The 20,459-nt window shown below is 37.3% G+C and overlaps 1 protein-coding gene across 6 annotated transcripts in view; it reads left to right on the forward strand.

Annotated features, from left to right (window-relative positions):
* Positions 1 to 20,459, forward strand: part of DTNA (dystrobrevin alpha) — a 236,753-nt gene that overhangs the window by 150,680 nt on the left and 65,614 nt on the right. For all 6 annotated transcript variants that reach the window (XM_054984554.1, XM_054984556.1, XM_054984555.1 and 3 more), the window contains exons 8-10: positions 2,921 to 3,087; positions 6,660 to 6,784; positions 14,538 to 14,618. In XM_054984554.1, the coding sequence (XP_054840529.1) occupies positions 2,921 to 3,087; positions 6,660 to 6,784; positions 14,538 to 14,618 (373 nt within the window). The remainder of the gene's footprint in view (positions 1 to 2,920; positions 3,088 to 6,659; positions 6,785 to 14,537; positions 14,619 to 20,459) is intronic.

Raw genomic sequence — 20,459 nt, forward strand, 5'->3', positions numbered from 1 at the left:
ACTGTGAGGCAAATTTTTCCTCCAAAATGGGCAAGATTGGTTACTGTTGCTGAGTAGCCTATGGTAGCATGTTTCTGGGCATAATTTTAAGTTCCTTTTGTCCCACACTTTAAAACATATATTTATGGCTTATATCCCAGCTCAAATATTTGGTAGGGGAGAAGCAAAAGCCCCCGTCTTCTTTAAATGAAATGGCAGTAGAGACTGAGAAAAGTTCAAAAGGAAATAGCAGATTTATTAAATGGGCAGGGTTGGTAAATAGGTAGGCAAGGGAAAGAAAAGCTGAGGTAACTTTTGATTGTAGAACAGAATATTTCATAAGCAGTAGGCACAATAATCTTCTTAAAGCTTAGTTTCAGAAGTTACGGATCATAAAAGAGAGAGTTTGGTAGTTTCAGACTTACGTTACTTTAAGAAGGTTCCATCATAGCTTTCACTTTACAGCTTAGATGTTCTGACTTCAATATAGCACTCTTTTCCCATTACACCTCTTTTTAGGCACTTCTGATTTCTTGGTTACATTCTCTCTTTTGGTTGATAATTGAGCCAAGAAATAGAAAATCTTGAACAATTTCAATTTCCTCATTGTCAACTTTAAAATTATGTAATTCCTCAGTAGTCATTACTTTTGTCCTCTGATGTTCAGCTGTAACCTTGTTTTGGTGCTTTCTCCTTTAACCTTCAACAGTAGTCATTTCAAGTCTTCACTATTTTCCAACAGTAATGTGGTGTCATCTGCGTATCTCAAATTGTTAATGTTCCTTCCAGCAATTTTCACTCCACCTTCTCCTACATGTAATCCAGCTTTCCTTATGATATCCTCTGCATAGAGGTTGAACAGGTAGGGAGATAATATTAATATATTAATTATTTAATATTTTTCATTAATTAATTATCATACATTGCTAAATTTCTTTTAGTGTGAAACACAAAGTGAATTTAAGCCCCTTTATCCACATATTTTCCCACTGGTCCAGTTGTATATCATACCCAAAATTGTTGGCCCATTTTACCATACAGTCTTTCAAACAGTCTTCTTCCATTTCAAATTTCAACAAAAGTTTGTACATTTTGGAAATAACGTGTTCATCATTTGTACAAAGCTGTTTTTCAAACGTTTTCACTTTCTAAGATTTCTAGTTCTTCATCAAAATATTCTTCTTCAAAGGTAACTGTTATCCTTCCATCTCTTCTGTATAGTTTTTTAGTGTATTGTTTCCATCTTTCCTTTATCTTGTCCTGAGTAGATACTGTATTTCCATGCTGATCTTTCAGCATCCCGAGCTGTGGCTTGAATTTCCCTTTGATTTCCTGGATTTTGTGGAATGGATTTCTTGTTTTTCCTCTTATTGTTGTCTTCTATTTCTTTGTACTGGTTATTATAATAGATTTCTTTGTCTCTGTGTGCAAGTTGATGAAAAGCTGCATTTAGAATTCTGACTATTTCTGTCACCTTTTGCTTTTGCTTCTCGTCTGTCTTTAGCAATTTTAAGAGTTTCCTCAGTCATCCATTTTGGCTTCTCCTTTATTTTGGCTACAAGAATAGCCTTTGTATATTCTTCCTTGATAATATCTCTGGTTTCATCCCATAGTTCTCCTGGTTCACAATCAAACTTAGCATGCAAACCTGTTCTTTACATGGTCTTTAAATTCTTCAGGAATATTATTTAGATTGTATTTTGGTACTATGATTCTTTTAGTGTTTTTCTTCAGCTTTATTCTAATTTTTGATATTAGCAACTCATGATCTGTGTCACAATCAGCTCCTGGTCTTGTGTTAGCAGAAAGAATAGAGTTTCTCAATCTTCTGCTTCCAATTATGTAATCTGTTTGGTTCCTGTATTGGTCACCCAGTGATTTCCACGTACACAATCATCTTTCTGAAGCATTAGCAATGAACAGTTTGTCAGCTTCACAGAATTCTATGAGTCACTCTCCTGCAACTCCTCACTTGTACTGTATAAGAAGACTGAACCAGATCATTTCCCTTCTGGTCTCTTGCATTTGCTGAAAGATACCAAAATTGTTTGCCCTGACTGCTACTTTAAGAATAGGTCTTATTTTTCTTAACGTGAGGTGTTGAGCGTAGTGTTCTTATTTTCTGTCTATATTTTGAGATGTTGGAAAGTAGTCCCATCGATTTCTGTAAGTCTGACTTGTACCGTCCCACTCACCTTTTTAGTCAGGCTCTTGTGAAATTACAACTAGTGATCTCCATGTTGAGGTTTCCTTTCTTTCTCATGCTTCCTTTTAGTATCCAAAGATTAAAACAGGCTTTTAAAGGGAGTGTTATGTATGCTTGTATGTAGCAGATTGAGTTAGTTTCACTGCCTTGTCATGTTGTTGCATTTTTGTCTTTTTAAATTGCAGTGTGAGTCTCTTCCTGGTTAAACTTGCAGTTATGTACGAGAATTTGGAAGGTTACCTCATATCTTTAGTTTGTAAAGCAAAGCTTTACTAAATGCTAATTAACCTACTCAAATTTTATTGTGCTTTGCATATCTGACTCTGCCTAAGATAGAAGTGTAGGTTAAAAACTATATCTGTAATATATTGCATACCAACTCTACAACATACAACTTGGAAATTGCTATGCTTAAACCTTTTACAATATATCTTTCTTCTATTCCAAATAGACCAGAGTTTTTTTACCCTAAGATTTTCCTTAACATTTTCATTCCTAGGAAAATGTTTTTTCTGACACTACAAGAGGCTTTTTTTTAGACAGTAGCAGATGCTTCTTTGTGTTGAGAGACAATTCTGAAGCTTTTACATTTACATTTCAGGCAATTTAAGAATAGCGTTTGATGTTGAAAATCACCACATACAAAGGAAAGTTTCAAGACCGGTTAGTGGCTTCAGTTTTAATGCTGTGCTGATTGTTTCTTTCATTTTGTTTTTACATCTTTTTCCTCTGTAGTCTTCCACCCTGTTGAGTGTTCCTACTGCCACAGCGAGAGCATGATGGGATTTCGCTATCGATGCCAGCAGTGTCACAATTACCAGCTCTGTCAGGATTGCTTCTGGAGGGGACATGCCAGTGGTTCCCATAGCAACCAGCACCAAATGAAAGAATACACGTCATGGGTAAGGGAAGGGTCATGAAATGCTGCAGACTGTTTGAACTCCGCTAGCCAGAGAGAAAACCCCAAGGACTGGAATTGGAACTGACCACCCTGTTTCTCTTAAAACTGCAAAATAGGAAACTTGCTTTGCCAGTTTAGCTACGTATCTCTAAAATGGAGAAGCCCCAGCCTTGGTCCCTTGTTCCCCAGTCATTTCTGAGATGAAAAATGGGAAGAGTTGGACTGTGTGACTATCCTCCGTGTGGATTTGAACAGTCTAACATGTTAATACTATACTGGAAGTCAGGACAGCTGCAAGCAGGTCTTGGAATATAATACTGTTTCCACAGTAAGTTGTTCATTTTTGTAGGACTCATAGTTAAGTTTGTTACCTTTTCTCTCACATGCTATGCTTGATGTGGTGATAGATGTGAACTGTGGAACTATGGAAAATATTGATTTACAATTCAAGTTGTCATTAAATACATTTTTATGAATTCAAAAGAAGTCTGGGCATATTATATATTCAATAATATTCAATCAATATAGTCTTTCAATTTTTTCAGAGTGGTTTGCACAGCTATAGCAAAAAAAATCTAATACAATGAACAGTGTTTTGCTCTCTGGTGAAGTAAATATATATATGAGCATGCCATATTGTCTACAAGGGTATTAAATTGTATCAATAACCAATTAAAACCACAACTAAATTCATTGGCTTTATGCTTATATATGTGCTTTGACTTCTATGCACATTTTCCTGGCATTAAATTTCATGGAAATCAGTTAAGGTTGTGTTCAAACAGATGTCCAAATGTTGCAGCTTAGCAAGGTTGTGGGTCAAACTTTAAGACATTGTGTGGTGGATTTCACAATATCGATTTCCTTTGAATCTGGAATTCAATTCTAAGAAGATTCATTGTTAGAAAGAATGCAATAGGGACACTGAAACAAGATGAAATATTATATAATCAATATATTGTATATGGAAGCTAATGCAAGAATTGCATAGAAATAGACAAAGATTAAGAAATGAAGAACTATGATTTGTTGCTAGAATAGCAATGCTCATTAGGTGGCTTATGGCTCACTCAGCTTGTCAGAAATAAAAGCCAAGTAATACCTTTTTATTAGGACAAACCAAAATATCACAGCACCGCATGTAGTTGTAGAGAAATATACTCCGCCATATAATCCACCATGATGTTTTGTTAATTGGAGCTGCACGCTACACATGTACCAGAGGTTACTCTACTAGTAAAAGACTAGCAAAAAGAAAATTGTAGGAGATGAGCAAGATTCAGGTCTATTTGCACCTTAAAGACCAACTAGATTTCCAGGGTATGAACTTTTGAGAGTCAAAACTCCCTTCATCAGAAACATGGAGTGGAAAAGGGAAAGGAGTCTTTATAATCCAAGCAGTAAGTGGGAGGGATATTGCAAATTAGAGTTCCAAGAAGCCAGCTGTGGAAAAGAGCAAGAGTCCAGTAGCACCTATAAGACTAACAAAATTTGTGGTACGGTATGAGCTTTTGTGAGTTACAGCTCACTTCTTCAGATACAGCTAGAAGAAGCCAGCTATAATACATGTTGTAATTAACCTGACAGAGCATGGGTACAGAAGTACAGAAAATTCACATATGTAACATGAGAAAAATCCAGTGTCCCAAGTCATCTCTCTCTTCCAGGCACAGAGTTCTCCAGCTCTTAGTTATGTTAATGGCTCTGGCCAACGTATGAACAAAAGGTTTAACATTGCACACCTGAAAAGGACAGAGTGGGACAGCCAAAAGTCTAGGTAGTAATTTCTTCCTCTTGAAGCAGGAATTTAGAACGACCCCAGAGGGAGGAAGATTATAAATGTTCGGGACATAAGGAAGAAGCTTTCTTTTGGCTTTTGGCCAAGTAGGGTGAAGCCATGAAGAAATAAGCTTTATTAAGGGACTCCATCTTGACCAAGTGTAAAGAGACAATAGAAGTCCCAACACTGAGAACTAAGATAATGAAGGACTATTAAATGCTGCAACTTCAAGATTTATTAGCCATCCTAATGAAATATCATTTAGGATAATTACAGAGTTTAGTATTTGGAGGGCTGAGGAGTTTCACCTTTTTTTGTATTTTCGCCTGGCCTGATGCTGGAACAGACCATGTGTACTTTTTATTTATGTTTATTAAACGTTCTTATATTTTGAAAGCTTTTAAGCCTGATCTCTGTACACATCACACCCATTCAGATTTGCTTTCCAAAGAGCATAAAGGGGAAGGGCAGCACCTCAGCTTGCCATCCCTTGAGCATGATAGCTCAAAATTGCAAAAGTGCAATTTATTACCCCTTCATTAGCTAGAGCAAGTGAAGCGGGAGATGCAGGAACTGGGTTACATCTAAACAGCAACATAGACACAGAGTGCTGTTGTACAGTTCCATCCAGCTGGGAGTTCTCTTTCAGATTTGTTGTTGGTGGAGGATACTGCCTAGGGAAAAGTTTGGTACCCCCATAAATAAGAGCAGGGGACAGACATCAAGCAGAGAGTTGGGGCAGCCAAGTGGTTTGCCCAGCCTCTGTGCAAGAGGGAACGGGACCTGCAAGTCCGTTCTTTCATACAGGCTTTTGAACTCTGCCAGAATTCTTCATGGACTGGTGGGGAGGGGAGAGATTTTATGTCCAGCTTTTAAGGCCTTAGTATATGCATAATGTAACATGACTTACATTTTTTAATTTTTTTGACCCATGTGGCTACCTGCAACCTCAACTGATGAGATGCACTAGAAGTTTTGATTATAGTAGAGGCCTCTGAACCAATTCTGAAAAGGAAATAGAGAGCCTGATTGAAGTCTGATTCCTGCAACTGGAAATCAAACTTATTTTTCACTCTGGAATCTTCACTTTTTGTTTGTCTTGACTGAATGTTGTATCAGCATTTAGTATGTTTATAGGACTATGGGCACTTCACACTAATGGTAAATTTCTCAGAGGTCAGTTCATGCAAAGGTATGCAGTTCTGCCTGTATTCCAGTTAAGGATAAAATGCCTTTATCTATTAGTACAGAACTCTGCTAATAGTCATAATCTGATTATTTGGTATGTTTGCTGAAAAATTCCAATGTAGTCTTAACAAGTTAAGGAAAGTATATGTGTACACGTCTGTTTGTACCTAACACTTTTATGACTGACATGGTTTCCGTTAACAGAAATGTTTGATCACTTTCTAATCTGAATTTTTGCTGTTCAGAGATAGATGTTTTCTTCAAACACTGTTCCCATGGAGAGATTGGAAGAGGGCCCTAGACTCTCTTACATATTTCCCCACCCCTCAATGCATGGGATGATTAATGAAACACTGGGAGATTCTGAAAATATTTTGAAGTAGAATCTCTCCTGGCCGTACAAGATTAAGCCTTCTTTAAAGTTATTTAACAGATTAAGAGGAAGTAACTCAGGACCTATACAGACCGACCAAATGTATGGACTTTGTGGATAAAAGTTACCATCAGTAGTAAAGTATCATTTTGTTTTTCTGTAGTTCTGTAGTAGCAACAACTGTTTAAACTTTATCTGTCCAGATTACCTTTACCTTCCTTATTCCTCCCAGAAATCACCTGCTAAGAAGTTAACGAATGCACTTAGCAAGTCTTTAAGCTGTGCTTCCAGCCGTGAGCCTTTGCACCCAATGTTTCCAGACCAGCCTGAAAAACCTCTAAACTTGGCTCATATTGTGTAAGTATTTGCACATCTTTGTTCTAATTGACCTACTATTTATCTTGTTTTAAGGACAAGTGGAAGGGGGCAGCTTCATACTGAATGTCATGTTCAATTAACTGTTTCATGGCAGTTTTCAAGAAATGATGCTTCTTAATCAATGATCCAGTTGGTATGAACTGCAGGGCCAGCATCAAAGGGGAAGAGAGACAAGGGGAAGGCAACATAAGTCACAGATGACTTGAGATATAGTATGAATTTACTCACCTCTTGCTCACCTATGCAATATTGAATTTCATAGATGGGGGTGAGTGAATCCTTGGAGAGATCTACAGAAGTAGTTAATAACTTTGCAATCTTAATGACCGTTTTAAATTTTGAGATACAGATTGCTAAATTGAGTAGTGGACAAGAGGTTAACATGATTCAGATATCTGTTGACCAGTGAAACCATATTATAGAAACTGAAGGAAGTAAAAAATGAGACTAAAAATTATTCTGCGTTTCAGCACTTGACAGTAAATTCAGAATTTTCATCTGAGATGTGTGTATTATTTTCTACTGCCTGTTTCTGGCAAGATTCTTTTTTTTTCTAAGTATGTTAATCCACACAGAGGCAATGCTTGTCTGCAGAAATTATGATCTGAAACTGAATGCACTGTTACACAAAAAGAAGAACATAGGTGATTTCAACTGTTATATTTTAATTTAATCAAAAATATCTTGATTTTTCCATATATGAACACTCACTGTTTGGTATAACCAGCAGGTGATGATCAAGAATACAGTATAACAATAGACAGGAAAACTAAGCATGTCTAAATATTTAATTTCTGGCAGGAGTGTGACTTAGAAGCAGTTGACTGGTATTCTGCTAATTCATCATGTCAGATATTAGCAAGGCAAAAAGTGCCTATACCATCCCCATACTAATCACTGTTATCTGAAACATGCAAGTAGAATCATCAGGCAATTAAAACAGTAGCTAACAGACTTGCCCATTGATGATAAGTGCAAACTCACACAACAATAGTGTCTTGAATCTTCTATGGTGTTCATTCTGTTCAATTTGGTGTAGTGGTTAAGAGTGCGGGACTCTAATCTAGAGAACCAGGTTTGATTCCCCACTCCTCCACTTGAAGCCAGCTAGGTAACCTTGGGTTAGTCACAGCTTCTAGGAGCTCTCTCAGCCCCACCCACCTCACAGGGTGTTTGTCGTGGAGATAATGGCATACTTTGTAAACCACTCTGAGTGGGCGTTAAGTTGTCCTGAAAGTATATAAATCGAATGTTATTGCTGTTGTTGTTGTTCTTTGTGTCTACAACCTTTGAGACACCTGATATCTAGAAATGCCTTGTAAAATGCACAAAAGACCTAAGTGACTAGCGTATGTTATTTTGCTGTTGAGTCCTTAGAACTTCTCATCAGTAGACCAGTTTGTGGAAGTTTGTGGGGGCTGGAGGCTGGGGTTTGGGCCGTTTAAAGGCCCTTGCCGCTTGCAAGGGATTCCCCCCCCCACCTGCCAGCTGATAGTTTAAAGGGACCTGCCCCTTGCAAGCGGCAGGAAAGGGCCCTTTAAACTCTCAAATGCCCCTTCCCCTGCTGCTGCTAAGCAGCCAGAAAGGGGCATTTAAACCCCACAAACCGCAAACCACGAACTGGTTCGTGAACTTGCCCCAGTTCATGCCAGTTCATGGTTCCTGGTTCGTGAAAACCCACGAACCTCATGGTTCGTTTTTGTTGTGGTTCGTGCCCATCTCTAGTCAAAGATAATTAGCTTTCACAAAATGTTTCACATACACTTTCTCCAAGTAGCTTTGGAGATATGTAAACCCGGTAATCAGATGTTTGAATAGGAACTATATGGAAAGAACAATTTCCTGTGTGTTTAAATAAAAATCAGGATTACATAATTGGGTTTCTAATGTAACTATTTCTCCTATTATGTAAATTAGTTAAAGTGGATTTAGATCTCTATTGCAAGGATTTATTTTCATGTTCTGTGTCTCATATACCTTAAGTCAGTTTTTTTCCTTACATATGGCTGATCATTCAGTATTTACGCTTGTCACTGTTGTATGTATGTGTTACTGTATAGTAATTGGAAGGAATATTGTGTTACATAATGAGTGTCTATGGTTGGCTGCACTGTTGGAAGTCACTTAACCTGCTTTGACATGAAAAATCTTACATAGATATTAAATGCCATGTTGTGATTACTAAGTGAGATCGTTCTAAAGAAATGAGCTGTCATTATAAACCCGATCAGTGTGTTATACTAGTAATAAACGGAAAGTCTATTATGAAAATATTAGCAGAAGCCACAATGAAGAACTCATTTGTTTAACCTTAACAAACAGTTCTTTTAAAATATTATCTTATTTGATTAATCGTTTTGAGCCTGAATTTCAAAAATTAGTTTGAAATATTAGACTTCAGATTGTCTGATTTCTTAGTAGCCAAAACAATGTTAAGAAATAACTAGTCAGTCAACAGGCATCTTCTCTCCATTTACTCGTGGTTTCTGCTACCTGTTTTAACCAATTATTAATTTACAAGAGGAGCTGTCCTCTTATCCCATAACTGCAAACTTTACTCAGGAAGTTTTGGTAAGGAGGGGCTTTGTCAAACACCTTTTCTGAAGTATATATCTATTGGCTCATCTTCATTCATTTTCATATTCTTTTAAAGAAGGCCTTCCTGGATATTTATTTATTAATTAAAATATTTATATCTTGTTTTTTCTTGAGGCTTACACATAACATTTAAAATATTACAATTCAAACTAATAGAATAAAACCCCAGATACCCCCCTGCTTCTAAAAGATGCCTGCAGCACCTCCTAATTTCTAAAGATGGTGCTTCCCTCATCGCTTCAAGAAACCCATTCCATAGAGAGCAAACTACAGTGGAAAAAACAGACTCTGACTGATGACAGGCAGGCCATCTTAAGTAAGGGAAGAGCCAATAGGTGGCAGCCTGAAAATTGTGGTAGTCAAACGGAGACATGTAGGAGGAGACAGTCCTTTAGATATGTGGGTCCCAGGCCATGAAGAGATTATCCTGTCTCCAATCAAGATTTGGAACAGAAGTTAGACTGGCCCGTAATTTTCTAGATCTCCACTGGGATCTCCAGTCCCCTGATAAGGAGTCAGATTTTAGTGACAAGTTACACATTACTTTTAGGAGATCAAAAAGTTCTTTATATATCATCTGTATTCAATGACTTTTTTGTTTTTAATTTATGATTTAGCAGCCCTAGATCTTCATCTCTGATTGAATCTCTATGATTAAGTTCTTCAGATGCCATCCCCAGAAATAGTGGTTCTAGGGTAGGTAACTGCCCCACATCTCCTATAGTGAAGACCAGTAGAATGAATTTGTTCAACTTGTCTTCAGTATTTCTATCTTCCTTTAGTAATCTTTTTTACTCTCTTGCTGTCTAACGGCCAGACAACATTGCTGTCTGGTTTTCTGCCTCCAATTTATTTATTCTGTTGTTTAATTAAAAGTATATATGCGTAGGATTGCTGTCTGAATCACAACTGGACTGGACCCAGTACATTTCAGTAGCAGGAAATATACTGGGGTATTTACGCTTTGTTCTTAAAAGGGTATCAAAAATGAGTAATTTGACCTATTTACCTTAGGATATTACCTCCTTTCTTAAGAGCAATTTCCTTGTGCCTGGAACTGACAGTGAAACTGACTGATTTTATTTTTTATTTTTCCTAATGGGAAATTGAGAGTTATATTTAAGTAAAATGAAACCAAAATAAAAATCCAAAAGTTTTGGAAGAGCAGTACATATGATGCAACTAACAAATTTTCAGAGGAGGAAAGATATGCTACATGAAATCGAGAGGAATATCTTCTTACCAGAGTAACTTTTACTCTTAAATATAATGGAAGATGAAGTGTTTCATGAGAACAGCTCAAAACAAGCATCCTAGCAAAGGAGGATTTATAGCCACTTCAATGGTAGGCTGCATGTGATCAAAGTACCCCCCCACACACACACACACAGCAGTCATTTTCAGTAAAGACAAAATTCTTTTATGTAACTGTGCCTACCTTTGTACTAGCTTTATATTCAGGTTTTAGTGTAGTATTTCCCTGTATATGATTCCCTGCCAGCACAGTGGTTGCACTTAGTAATAAATATTATGTTCAAAAATTGTTAAATTCAGCACAGTAGATGTTGTAAGCCAGCAGAGTGGTTTTACCTCCCTGTTTTATATCAGCATAACATGCTGATAGGGCAAACCCTAAATGAATAATGACTTTTCTGGCTTGGAAAAGTATTCCCTTGATAATTTGTATTCTTATATTTAATGCTTTGCAAACTGATACTACAGTCTTTGCTGTCTCTGCTAACACTTTTTATGCTGAAACATAGAGTACTCCCCCCGAAGAGGCTAATTATGCTTAAAATACTACAGCAGTCTAAATGAGCATCAAGATTTATTAATCACTCACTACCAATCTATGGCCTTTATAGTAGATTTTCTGTAATTTAACTTTAATCAATAGTAATCAGAAAGAATTTAAGTTAAAGCAGCATGTTTATTGAATCGCACATAGTTATGGCTACAATTCCTAGTTTACCTTTTATATACCTACTGGTCTTTATTGTTTTTCTTTGAACAGACTCTCATGCTCTAGTGTCTTGAGTTTCAAATGCAGTTCATTGTGCAGCATAATTCGTCGAGTATTCAAAGCAGCTTGACATACAGCAGTAATGAGGAGATGGGAGCTTGTTAAAAGAACACCAATGCAAACAACACAAGGAGCTTATCTGGTCATCCAGAGCTATGTCAATGGCTTGAAAGACTTTTCTACGTATTATTATGTAACAGAGGTTAACTGTACACCTTTTTCACATTTTGTTACTTTTGTAACAAATATTGGTAACTTTCTATCCATATACTGAACTGTAAAATAGGCATCTATTGTTAATAAATATACTAAGCTATTTAAAATCAATTTTCATATTATTCATATATGTATGGAAATCCTATGAGATAACCAATTTGTCAGTGGTTTTCTTGATGTGAATCACCAGCAATGGTGACAATGTAGTTATTATGATCTCATAGAGGTAGACTTGGATATATGCATAACCATTTATATCAAACCACAGTAGTCCTGCTTGTGAGCCACAACTTATTGAGTGCTTGCTTATAAGATCAGAATTTTAATAGTGAAACATGTTGTTTCTCTCTACTTGTGGCTCCTTTTTAAAGAAAACATTTCATCTTAATTAATAGTATCTTTTTATTTTGTTTTGGCTGCAAAAGAGATACCTGGTAAGTTATCTTTCAGTATATTTTTAGATGGAGGGACAACCTTTGTAACTTCCAGTTATTGCTTCTTTTTTTCAAAGATGCTGATTTCTTCCTTAGGCCTTCTTTTTTGAACAGATCTTAGCATCTGCAGAAGAGGGAGAAGGGATTTCACTGTCTCACTGGACGCCTCTCCCTCCCTGCTGATTAGCATTTTGAGAGTATTTTAAGCTGTAGTGTTCTCGCATCTCCCCTGGATCTGCTTCATAAGCAGTGCATCCTCTAAACCACCATGCCAAGTGCAAGAGCATTACATTTACATTGCTATTTGTTGGGGGGTGGGGTCCCCTTCTATGTAAGGATGTCAGGCAACTCCGAAGAGTCCTTCATGAGTAAAAGTTCTTTATTGATAAGATGCCAGTATCGTACACTTATGCCACCTTTGCTAGGACTGGCAGCTACAGACAAGTATCAAGCAGATATAGGTTCCCCAAGGCTACTCCTAATTCTCCCCCTCCCTTTCTCAGAATCATAGAATCACAAAATCACAGAGTTGGAAGGGGCCATACAGACCTTCTAGTCCAGCCCCCTGCCCAATGCATGTCTGACAAATATTCATCCAGCCTCTTCTTGAAAACTGCCAGTGAAGGGGAGTTCACCTAACAGTCCTAATAGTCCTCTAACTCTGCAGGCAGGAAAACAGGCTGAGTGATTCATGGACTTCTCAAGTCAAGCAGGCTCCCAGGCTTGGGAGAGATTACAACAGGAACAAACACCTCCCATTCCCAGTTTCTTACCCCGGGTTCAAATAACAGAATTACCCCAACAGCATCGGCTTCAGCTACAAGGAGTATTGAATATGACAGGTGATCATTCTACAGCTGCCATCCAGACCTTATTGATGTCAAAAGCAAAAATTCTAAAATTGGGTTTCTGGCCCAACTCCACAGAATTCCTCATACTGACCTACAGATTCTAAACTATTTCTGAGATGAATGAGAAACTGATGCATAAGAACCAGAGGTAGGCTGGGCCAGTCTATGCATGTCCTGCTCAAATCTTGTGCAGTGACAGGAAGGCCACTTGTTGTCTGCCTCTGGATTGGCCCAACCTAGGAGTGGCAGGAGAATCCCTCGCGTGGCAACAGGGCAACCACATGCTACCCTTCTGCCACTGGCCCAGGTGTTTGGGAGAGGCTTGCATGCAGGGAGGTGGAGACCACATGTGACCTGCTGAGCTGGCAGGCTGACAGGTTTTCTGCCTTTTCCTCCCTCCCTGAGTGGCAGGCAGGACAGGCAGGTGGCTTCTCCTTCCTTTTGGGGGGGGGGCAGGATTGGGGAGGGAGGGATTCTGGTCCCTTTTCCAGGGTCACTTTTCCCTCCCAGTCTGCCCCTGATAAGAACTAACAGTTTTTATATTGTTTTCTACTGTCTAAGTGTTTTTCTGACTGTTCATTTGCTATGTAGAAAAACCTGGCCACCTTTATGAAAAAGTCATAAGAATATCTTCTGAAATTCTTTCATGAGGAATGTAATGCATCATGAATTTGTACATATTTATTCTGATAAGCACTCTGTCCAAAAATGCACATTTAAATCAATTTGTTGTATTCTGTTGCATTCATCTTAGTCAGTGTTTTGTCAGTCTTGTACATTCCTACTTTCCCCTTAATGTTGCTACTTAAAAAAAAAACACCCTAAGTGTAGAAGGGAAGGTGACTAGATGAGAGAAACATTCATCTCCAAAATTCTATTAAGTAGATTCCTGTGTTTGTTTTTTCATTTGTAAACATAGTGAGCTGATGGTTCATCTTAACAAGCTCCCACGCCATGGTTGCTTAAAGTTTAAATTGTGTGATGCTCTTGAGTGCAGAGCTGTTTAGGTGAACACATCATGGAGTGGTTCTTCTGACATATACTATGCCATAGCAAACTTATCAGAGGGGAGATTGTTTGCTCTTGTGCTAGTGAAAATATAAGTTTCTGCGTAACATTGAGCTGTTACACCCTACATGGAGCAGCCTCTATGAATTCAAAAGAATTACCACATGGCCATTTGAAATGGCCTGAGATGTTAATTGTAGCAATTTCAGGAGGAAACCTGGCTTTTCAAAAAAGAGTCAGTGTTCTTTTAAAACTACAGAAAGTTAAATAAGAAATCAGTGAAGTATGCAAACAATTTATAGATTGTTGAAAGATTTTTGTATTAATTATGTTTTATAGAGCATTTCAGTAGGCTTTGTGAAAATATAGAACAGCCAATTATTTTTCTGGAGGAAGTAAAGGGAGCAAACAGATTGCATGCAGGATACCTAAAAATATAAAAATGAATGTTTTTCTAAACTCGCTCTTGCTAATCCATGTAAAAATTTAGATTTATAGAAGAAAAGCAGAAGGACTCTCATTTCTATTGACTGCTAGTATTTGCATGTGTACAGATGCTGTATTTCATGCTTTACAAACCACAAATTCTGTCTTCTTTCAAGGCCTCCCAGACCAGTGACCAGCATGAATGATACACTGTTCTCCCACTCTGTTCCCTCAGGAAGCCCTTTTGCAAACAGAAGGTGAGCATTCATTCTGATATATTTTCAGATACAATGACTAAGCATCTGTTTTTATTTTAGGTTTTCATTTCAAATTTCATGCAGTCACAGTCAAAAACCAATATAGAAATTTGAATTTTCATCACCTAAAGCAGGCCTCCAATGTTTTAAATAGAGGAGCCCAAGCAAAGACCTAGCTTACCCTTTGCTTAGATGCTTATCTTTTGTCTTCTAGCACTACAGAGCCAGCCCAGGTAATCTCTGGTCATATGCCTATAAGTATGCAGCATGTCATGATACAACCCATATCAGTTTAACTTTGAATACTGAATCATCTATGATATACATCCAGTATACCTAGAAACAGAAGCTGGCATTTAAATACCAAGAAGCAAAATGAACAAATGCTCCAAATGATCTACTCTGAGCCCATTTGCGGGGAAAGTGGAATATAAATTTAATAAAATAAATAAAATAAATATATATGAAGGAATGACAACTTGTTTTAGAATTCAGAACAGAGGCTATACTATTTGAGCTATTGTATTAGTCTGCCATGTCAGGAAATGATAATCTATCACTCACAAAAACATGAAAAGCTGTGCTGGTTCAAACCCAGAAGTCTATCCATGGGATCTAGCATTCACCGTCCAACACTGGCCAGCTAGCTGCTTCTGGGACATATTGAAGGAGGACAAGACAGTAACAGCCTCTCATTGTTTGCTCCCAGAATTTATTATTCCGTGGTATATTACCTCTGAGGGTGGAGGTTTCCATTAATTATCATTTGTTAGCTATCATAGCTAACAGCTATTGGTAAATCTTACCTTCCATGAATTTCTCTAACCCTAAGCCACCTAAGCTGATGTTATGTCACTACATCTTATAACAGTGAATTCTATTTGTTTTTAATGCATTATATGAAGATGTCAAAGTTACAAGTGTTCTATCCCTACTAACATTGTTTGTCTCTCACTTAATGGTTCTACCAAGAAATCTTAAGGGCTGTGTAAAAGAAGTTAGTTGTCTTTTGCAGACACTGTGATTTGATTGCACTGTGAGTGTATAAAGTTGCTATACCCAGCCAGAACTGCACTCTTTCCACAGCACTGAAATGGCCAAGTTGAATCAAAGGAGTCATCATGAGTAGAAGAAAAACAGCTGCTAATAATATTTGTAAAAAATTTGTTCAGCAGTTTCCATAAGAGTTCTTACAATGCCTGCAATAGATAGCTCCCACAACAGTTCTGATGCTTATGCTTATGCACAGGCTTTTGGCAAGCAGAAAAACATATTTGGAATCAAGTTAGCTTTTTGTATGCAGTACTCAAGCTCAAGATGTATAGCAGCCCCTGTTGGAATGGAAAGGACCTTTCTCATGCAGAAGGGAACATTTTGATCCAGACTTTCTCAGGTAGCAATCCTAAGTGTGTCTCCCTGGAAGCAAGTCCCATTTTATTCAATGGGCATTCTCCCAAAGAAGTGTTATTAGGATGCAGCCTGTAAACAGTGTTAAAGTACCCTACCTACAAATAAATACCCAGAATTAATCTGCAGTGCATTTTGTTTGTTCATTTATTAAGCATTCTGGAAACCTTTTGAGAATAAGCAAGATAAAGTGTTTTCTGTACTTAAATTATTTACGCCCCACTTTTCTCCCCATGGGAGGCCCAAACCAGATTACAATATCGTTCTCCCCTCCTCCATTTTATCCTCACAGCAGCTCTGTGGGTTAGGATGAGAGAGGGAGAGAGAGAGAGAGAGAGAGTGACTACCCCAAGGTCATGCCGTGAGTTTCCATAGCAGAGCAGGGATTCAAACCTGGGTTTCACAAATCCTAATCTGACACTTTAACCACTACATCACTATTTGTAAAGAGAGAAAGAAAATTAAGGTGTATCTGGTGCATACGCTCATGTTCAAGATGCAATTGTGTGTTCAGTTGTTTTGAACTGATATGACTAAAATCAAGACTTCTGAGGGCAAAGCAAAAAGTTCTGACAAAGAACTGGATTTTGAAGTTTAACCCAAATCTAGAAATCCAGCAGCAAATTTATTATGCAGTTTTCAGTGCTAACTATTTTGAGTAATTTAATGGCTTTCTACTATTACTTTTTGTGGGTTGTTTTCCTATTCCAATGAAATCCTGCTGAAGTAGTTTGTAACTTGGTCTAAAAAATTTTACTTCTAGTCCCTGTCACCTTGAATTACATCTTAGTACTTTGTTCTCGTAAACTGCATCCCATCTCCAAAGGGTGTAAATTAAATGCTCTGAATGCACACTAACCTTATTTCTGTGCATGTTTCAATATATTTCTTTATTTACTTACTTTATTTATATTTCACCTTTCTCACTGCAACTCAAGGTGGATTGCATGGTGTAAAACAGTGAAATCAAATAGCACGAGAGATTTAAAAAGCAATGCAATAGGCCTATTATAAACAGTGCCAAAAATCAGACAGAACATGTCAAGCAATGCAGAAAGTAGAATTACAAAGGTAGAAAACAATGCAGTAACAGTGGAATAATACATACAGTATATAAATATATAGCATATGCACTGGATAAACTAGTCCTGTTCTCTCAATAAATGCACCTTCCTGAATGGTTTCATTATACTATTACCCTATTACAGACTGTTAATGAAGTTTCATTGTTTGAATCATCCAGGTTACTTGAGAGTATAAATGTAGCCAGTCCTGAGGCTGATGAGCATTCTCTTATAAAGCTGTATGTAAATCAGCTTCACAACAATTCACGGTCAGTATAAGAGCACTAAACTACTAATTGATGTAGTTCTGTAGCTTATAGTCTAAAATCAATCCATTAGTTTATTCTGCAGAATTACTAATGATGGAAATTTTTTGTTGGTATTTGTTAGATAAAAATTAGGAGATTTTTGTGGTTTCCATTAGACTTCAAATGAATTTCATGCTAGCCTTGAACTTCCCTACTTTTTTATTTTGTATTTTGCATTTGACAAGTATTTAAAGCAACTTTTGCTCTTAGGCAAGTGTCCTGTGGATTTCTAATTTTAACGTATTTCCCCCAAAGCACAGAAGAAGGAAACACAAGTCAAAAGGGAGCGTTCCACTAAAAAACATATTGATTGCTATTCCTGAGTGAGGCACAGCAATCCATACAAGAAGATAAGTTTCCACCTGTAAACGAGGCTTGATGGTTACACGCAAACCAGCTACAGGGCAGAAAAACACCCCATCAGATACTTTGTACGTAGCACAGCTGTAGGTGCATGCCTCTGTGCCTTTGAGAAGAGCCTCTCCTGTTGCTAGTGATCAGATGTCAGGAAGGAGGCATCCAAACTCAAGGGTGCCTGAGAGATTTCTCTGAGTGAAATCAGCACCTGTCTTCAAAGACTGAAAAAGGCTCTTGCTGTGACATTGGCTGCTACAAGTTGGAATGAAAGCCAGTAAAGGAAACCCCTGAGCTCTAACTAGACTCACCGTTTGCTTCCCCCTACCAATTCATTTGCAACAGTTTAAATAGCTATTGCACCTAATCAAATAAACAGGCTTACATACACTGAATGTCTCATTCTGTAGGATGTACCTGTCTACATATGGTCTGAATCTTACTTGTATTATAAGAAACACAAAGTGTATAATATAAGGAAAAGGCATTAAAGTATATTGTAAACAGCTTACAAGGTTGTTTGTGGTGTAAGTAAATATTTTTTAAGTTAGGAAAATTATGAAATCTGACATTAAGCTAAGCAGTCATTGTTCAGATGTTTGAAACTAAAGTACTACATTTCCTTGATTGTCTGACATGTACGTTTGTGACCATGACCAGCAAAGAAAGAAGGTAGTGAAACTTCAATTGTGGTATTGTGATGATCTAGTGAAGGAAATATTGCAGTTAAAGATGAAATGCCCTTACAAATTAAATGTGTTCATTGCAATTAGTTCACTCTGAATAACTCTTACAAAGATCAACTTTGTTAGACTGGAGAGAGAGAAATGTATATTCTTCAACAATAATTTCTCATTCACTTCTACAAAATCTCACATAATGATGAGTCTGTCTTACTGTGTCAGTTTTCTTTGTGTACTTACTTGCTTCATGGAAATTCCAAGTGCTTAAAGATGGTTCACATGCAGCAGTGTTACTTGAGCATTCTCTGCATAAATATACCAGGGCTCACACTTGCCGCTGTTTGTATGGTGAAGCTAATGTTGTAAATTGTAAGTCTTTTATGCCCTGTTTTGCACTTCCTGGAAACATCCAGGCTGGCTGCTGTTGAAAAAAGCATGCTAAATTAGATGGGCCATTTGATCCAATCTAGCAAGATTCTCTCACTCTTAACTAGTGATACAATATTGCAGTAGTTCTGTGGTCACATCCTCTTTTTCGAGCAATTATGAGATGCTGCATGTGCAAACTCTCTCTTGCCCTCCCCCCGCTCTCTCTGTTTGCATAGAAATGGAAAAGAGAGATTTTCATGTTTCATTATCATAAATTAAATTAACCAACAAAGGGCATTTACACAAGTTACATAAAGAACAGTAAAGGTATAATTCTATACACTTGTGTACTGGTGAATGACTGTAATCTAGTATATCTCACACTGATCTGAAACTGAATTGAAGACACAAAATGTAATGTGAAATTTACATTCACATTTAATGACTGATACATTGGTTTTGGTTCAGTGTAAATCTAGACTCCTGTGGTGTGACGTTTTTCTCTATAAAGAATTTTAAGTAGGAAAATTGTGCAGTGTTCATGATGCTGATATTTGTGGCATCAGCTGAGAGCTTGTGAAAATTACTGATTTCTGTATCATACATGAAAACATCAGATTTTTTGATAATGGGTATCCATCGCTCACAACCTGCATTAAATTCTGGGTTACTATTTGGTAACTGGCTATATAAAAGCTTATTTTTGTATCTAAATAGTAGCAATTAGGGGATAGAGAAATGAAGACTATAGGATCAAGCAAGATTGACCAGGTTGCCTAAATTATCCAGATAGTTCTTTGATCCTTTATAGGAAATAATAGATGATGGCACGCTCCTTGCTTTATTTGTCCAACAAATTATTCAGTGGTGTGGAGAAGACATAACATTATTTTTAGCCAGTTAAAACTAAAATATTATGCCAAATTGATGCATATATAAACTGGGATCTAAAGATACCTAGGTGTGCATACAACATACATACCCATGTGCACCGAAAGGAAGGCAGTAGGAAAAGATGAAGACCTAAAACGAGATGGCTTGACTCAATAAAAGAAACTATGTCCTCCAGTGTGCAGGATCTGAGCAAGTCTCTTAATGATAGGACGTTTTGGAGGTCTTTCATTCATAGGGTCGCCATAGGTCGGAGGCAATTTGACGGTACACACAACGCATACACACTCAGTGACTTATTCAGGACCTTGGATAGGGGAAATTATTAGCTCTTATATTGCATTCCTGTTAGCATTCCTGTTCTATTAAGATACTAGCTAGAGTGAACATCTGAGTATAGTAAAGCCCTTCCTCATGGCTTGTGTGTGACTGAAGAATCCCAATAAGCAATGCTAGTAGAATAGGGTAATTGGCAATCCAAAAAATATGGAAATGATGATGATTATTTTATTTTATTTCCTTCACAGGAGTTGAATGCTGAATCTCTATACCATGTTTCATCATAATGTTTCTGTTTGCATTTTTCTTCTGTCAGTTAGTAATCAGGGCAATAAAAACAAATTATTGATACATCATATCACATACATTTAGCATTTAGCTATGTTACCCGAAGATATCCATGGTTAAATGTACCAACAAACAGCAAATGTCTTTTCTGTGTAAAATTTATTGCGGAAAGTTTGAAATTTGGAAAACTGGGAGATT

This window comes from Eublepharis macularius, chromosome 7 (genome assembly GCF_028583425.1).
Source record: "Eublepharis macularius isolate TG4126 chromosome 7, MPM_Emac_v1.0, whole genome shotgun sequence".
Classification (NCBI taxonomy): domain Eukaryota; kingdom Metazoa; phylum Chordata; class Lepidosauria; order Squamata; family Eublepharidae; genus Eublepharis; species Eublepharis macularius.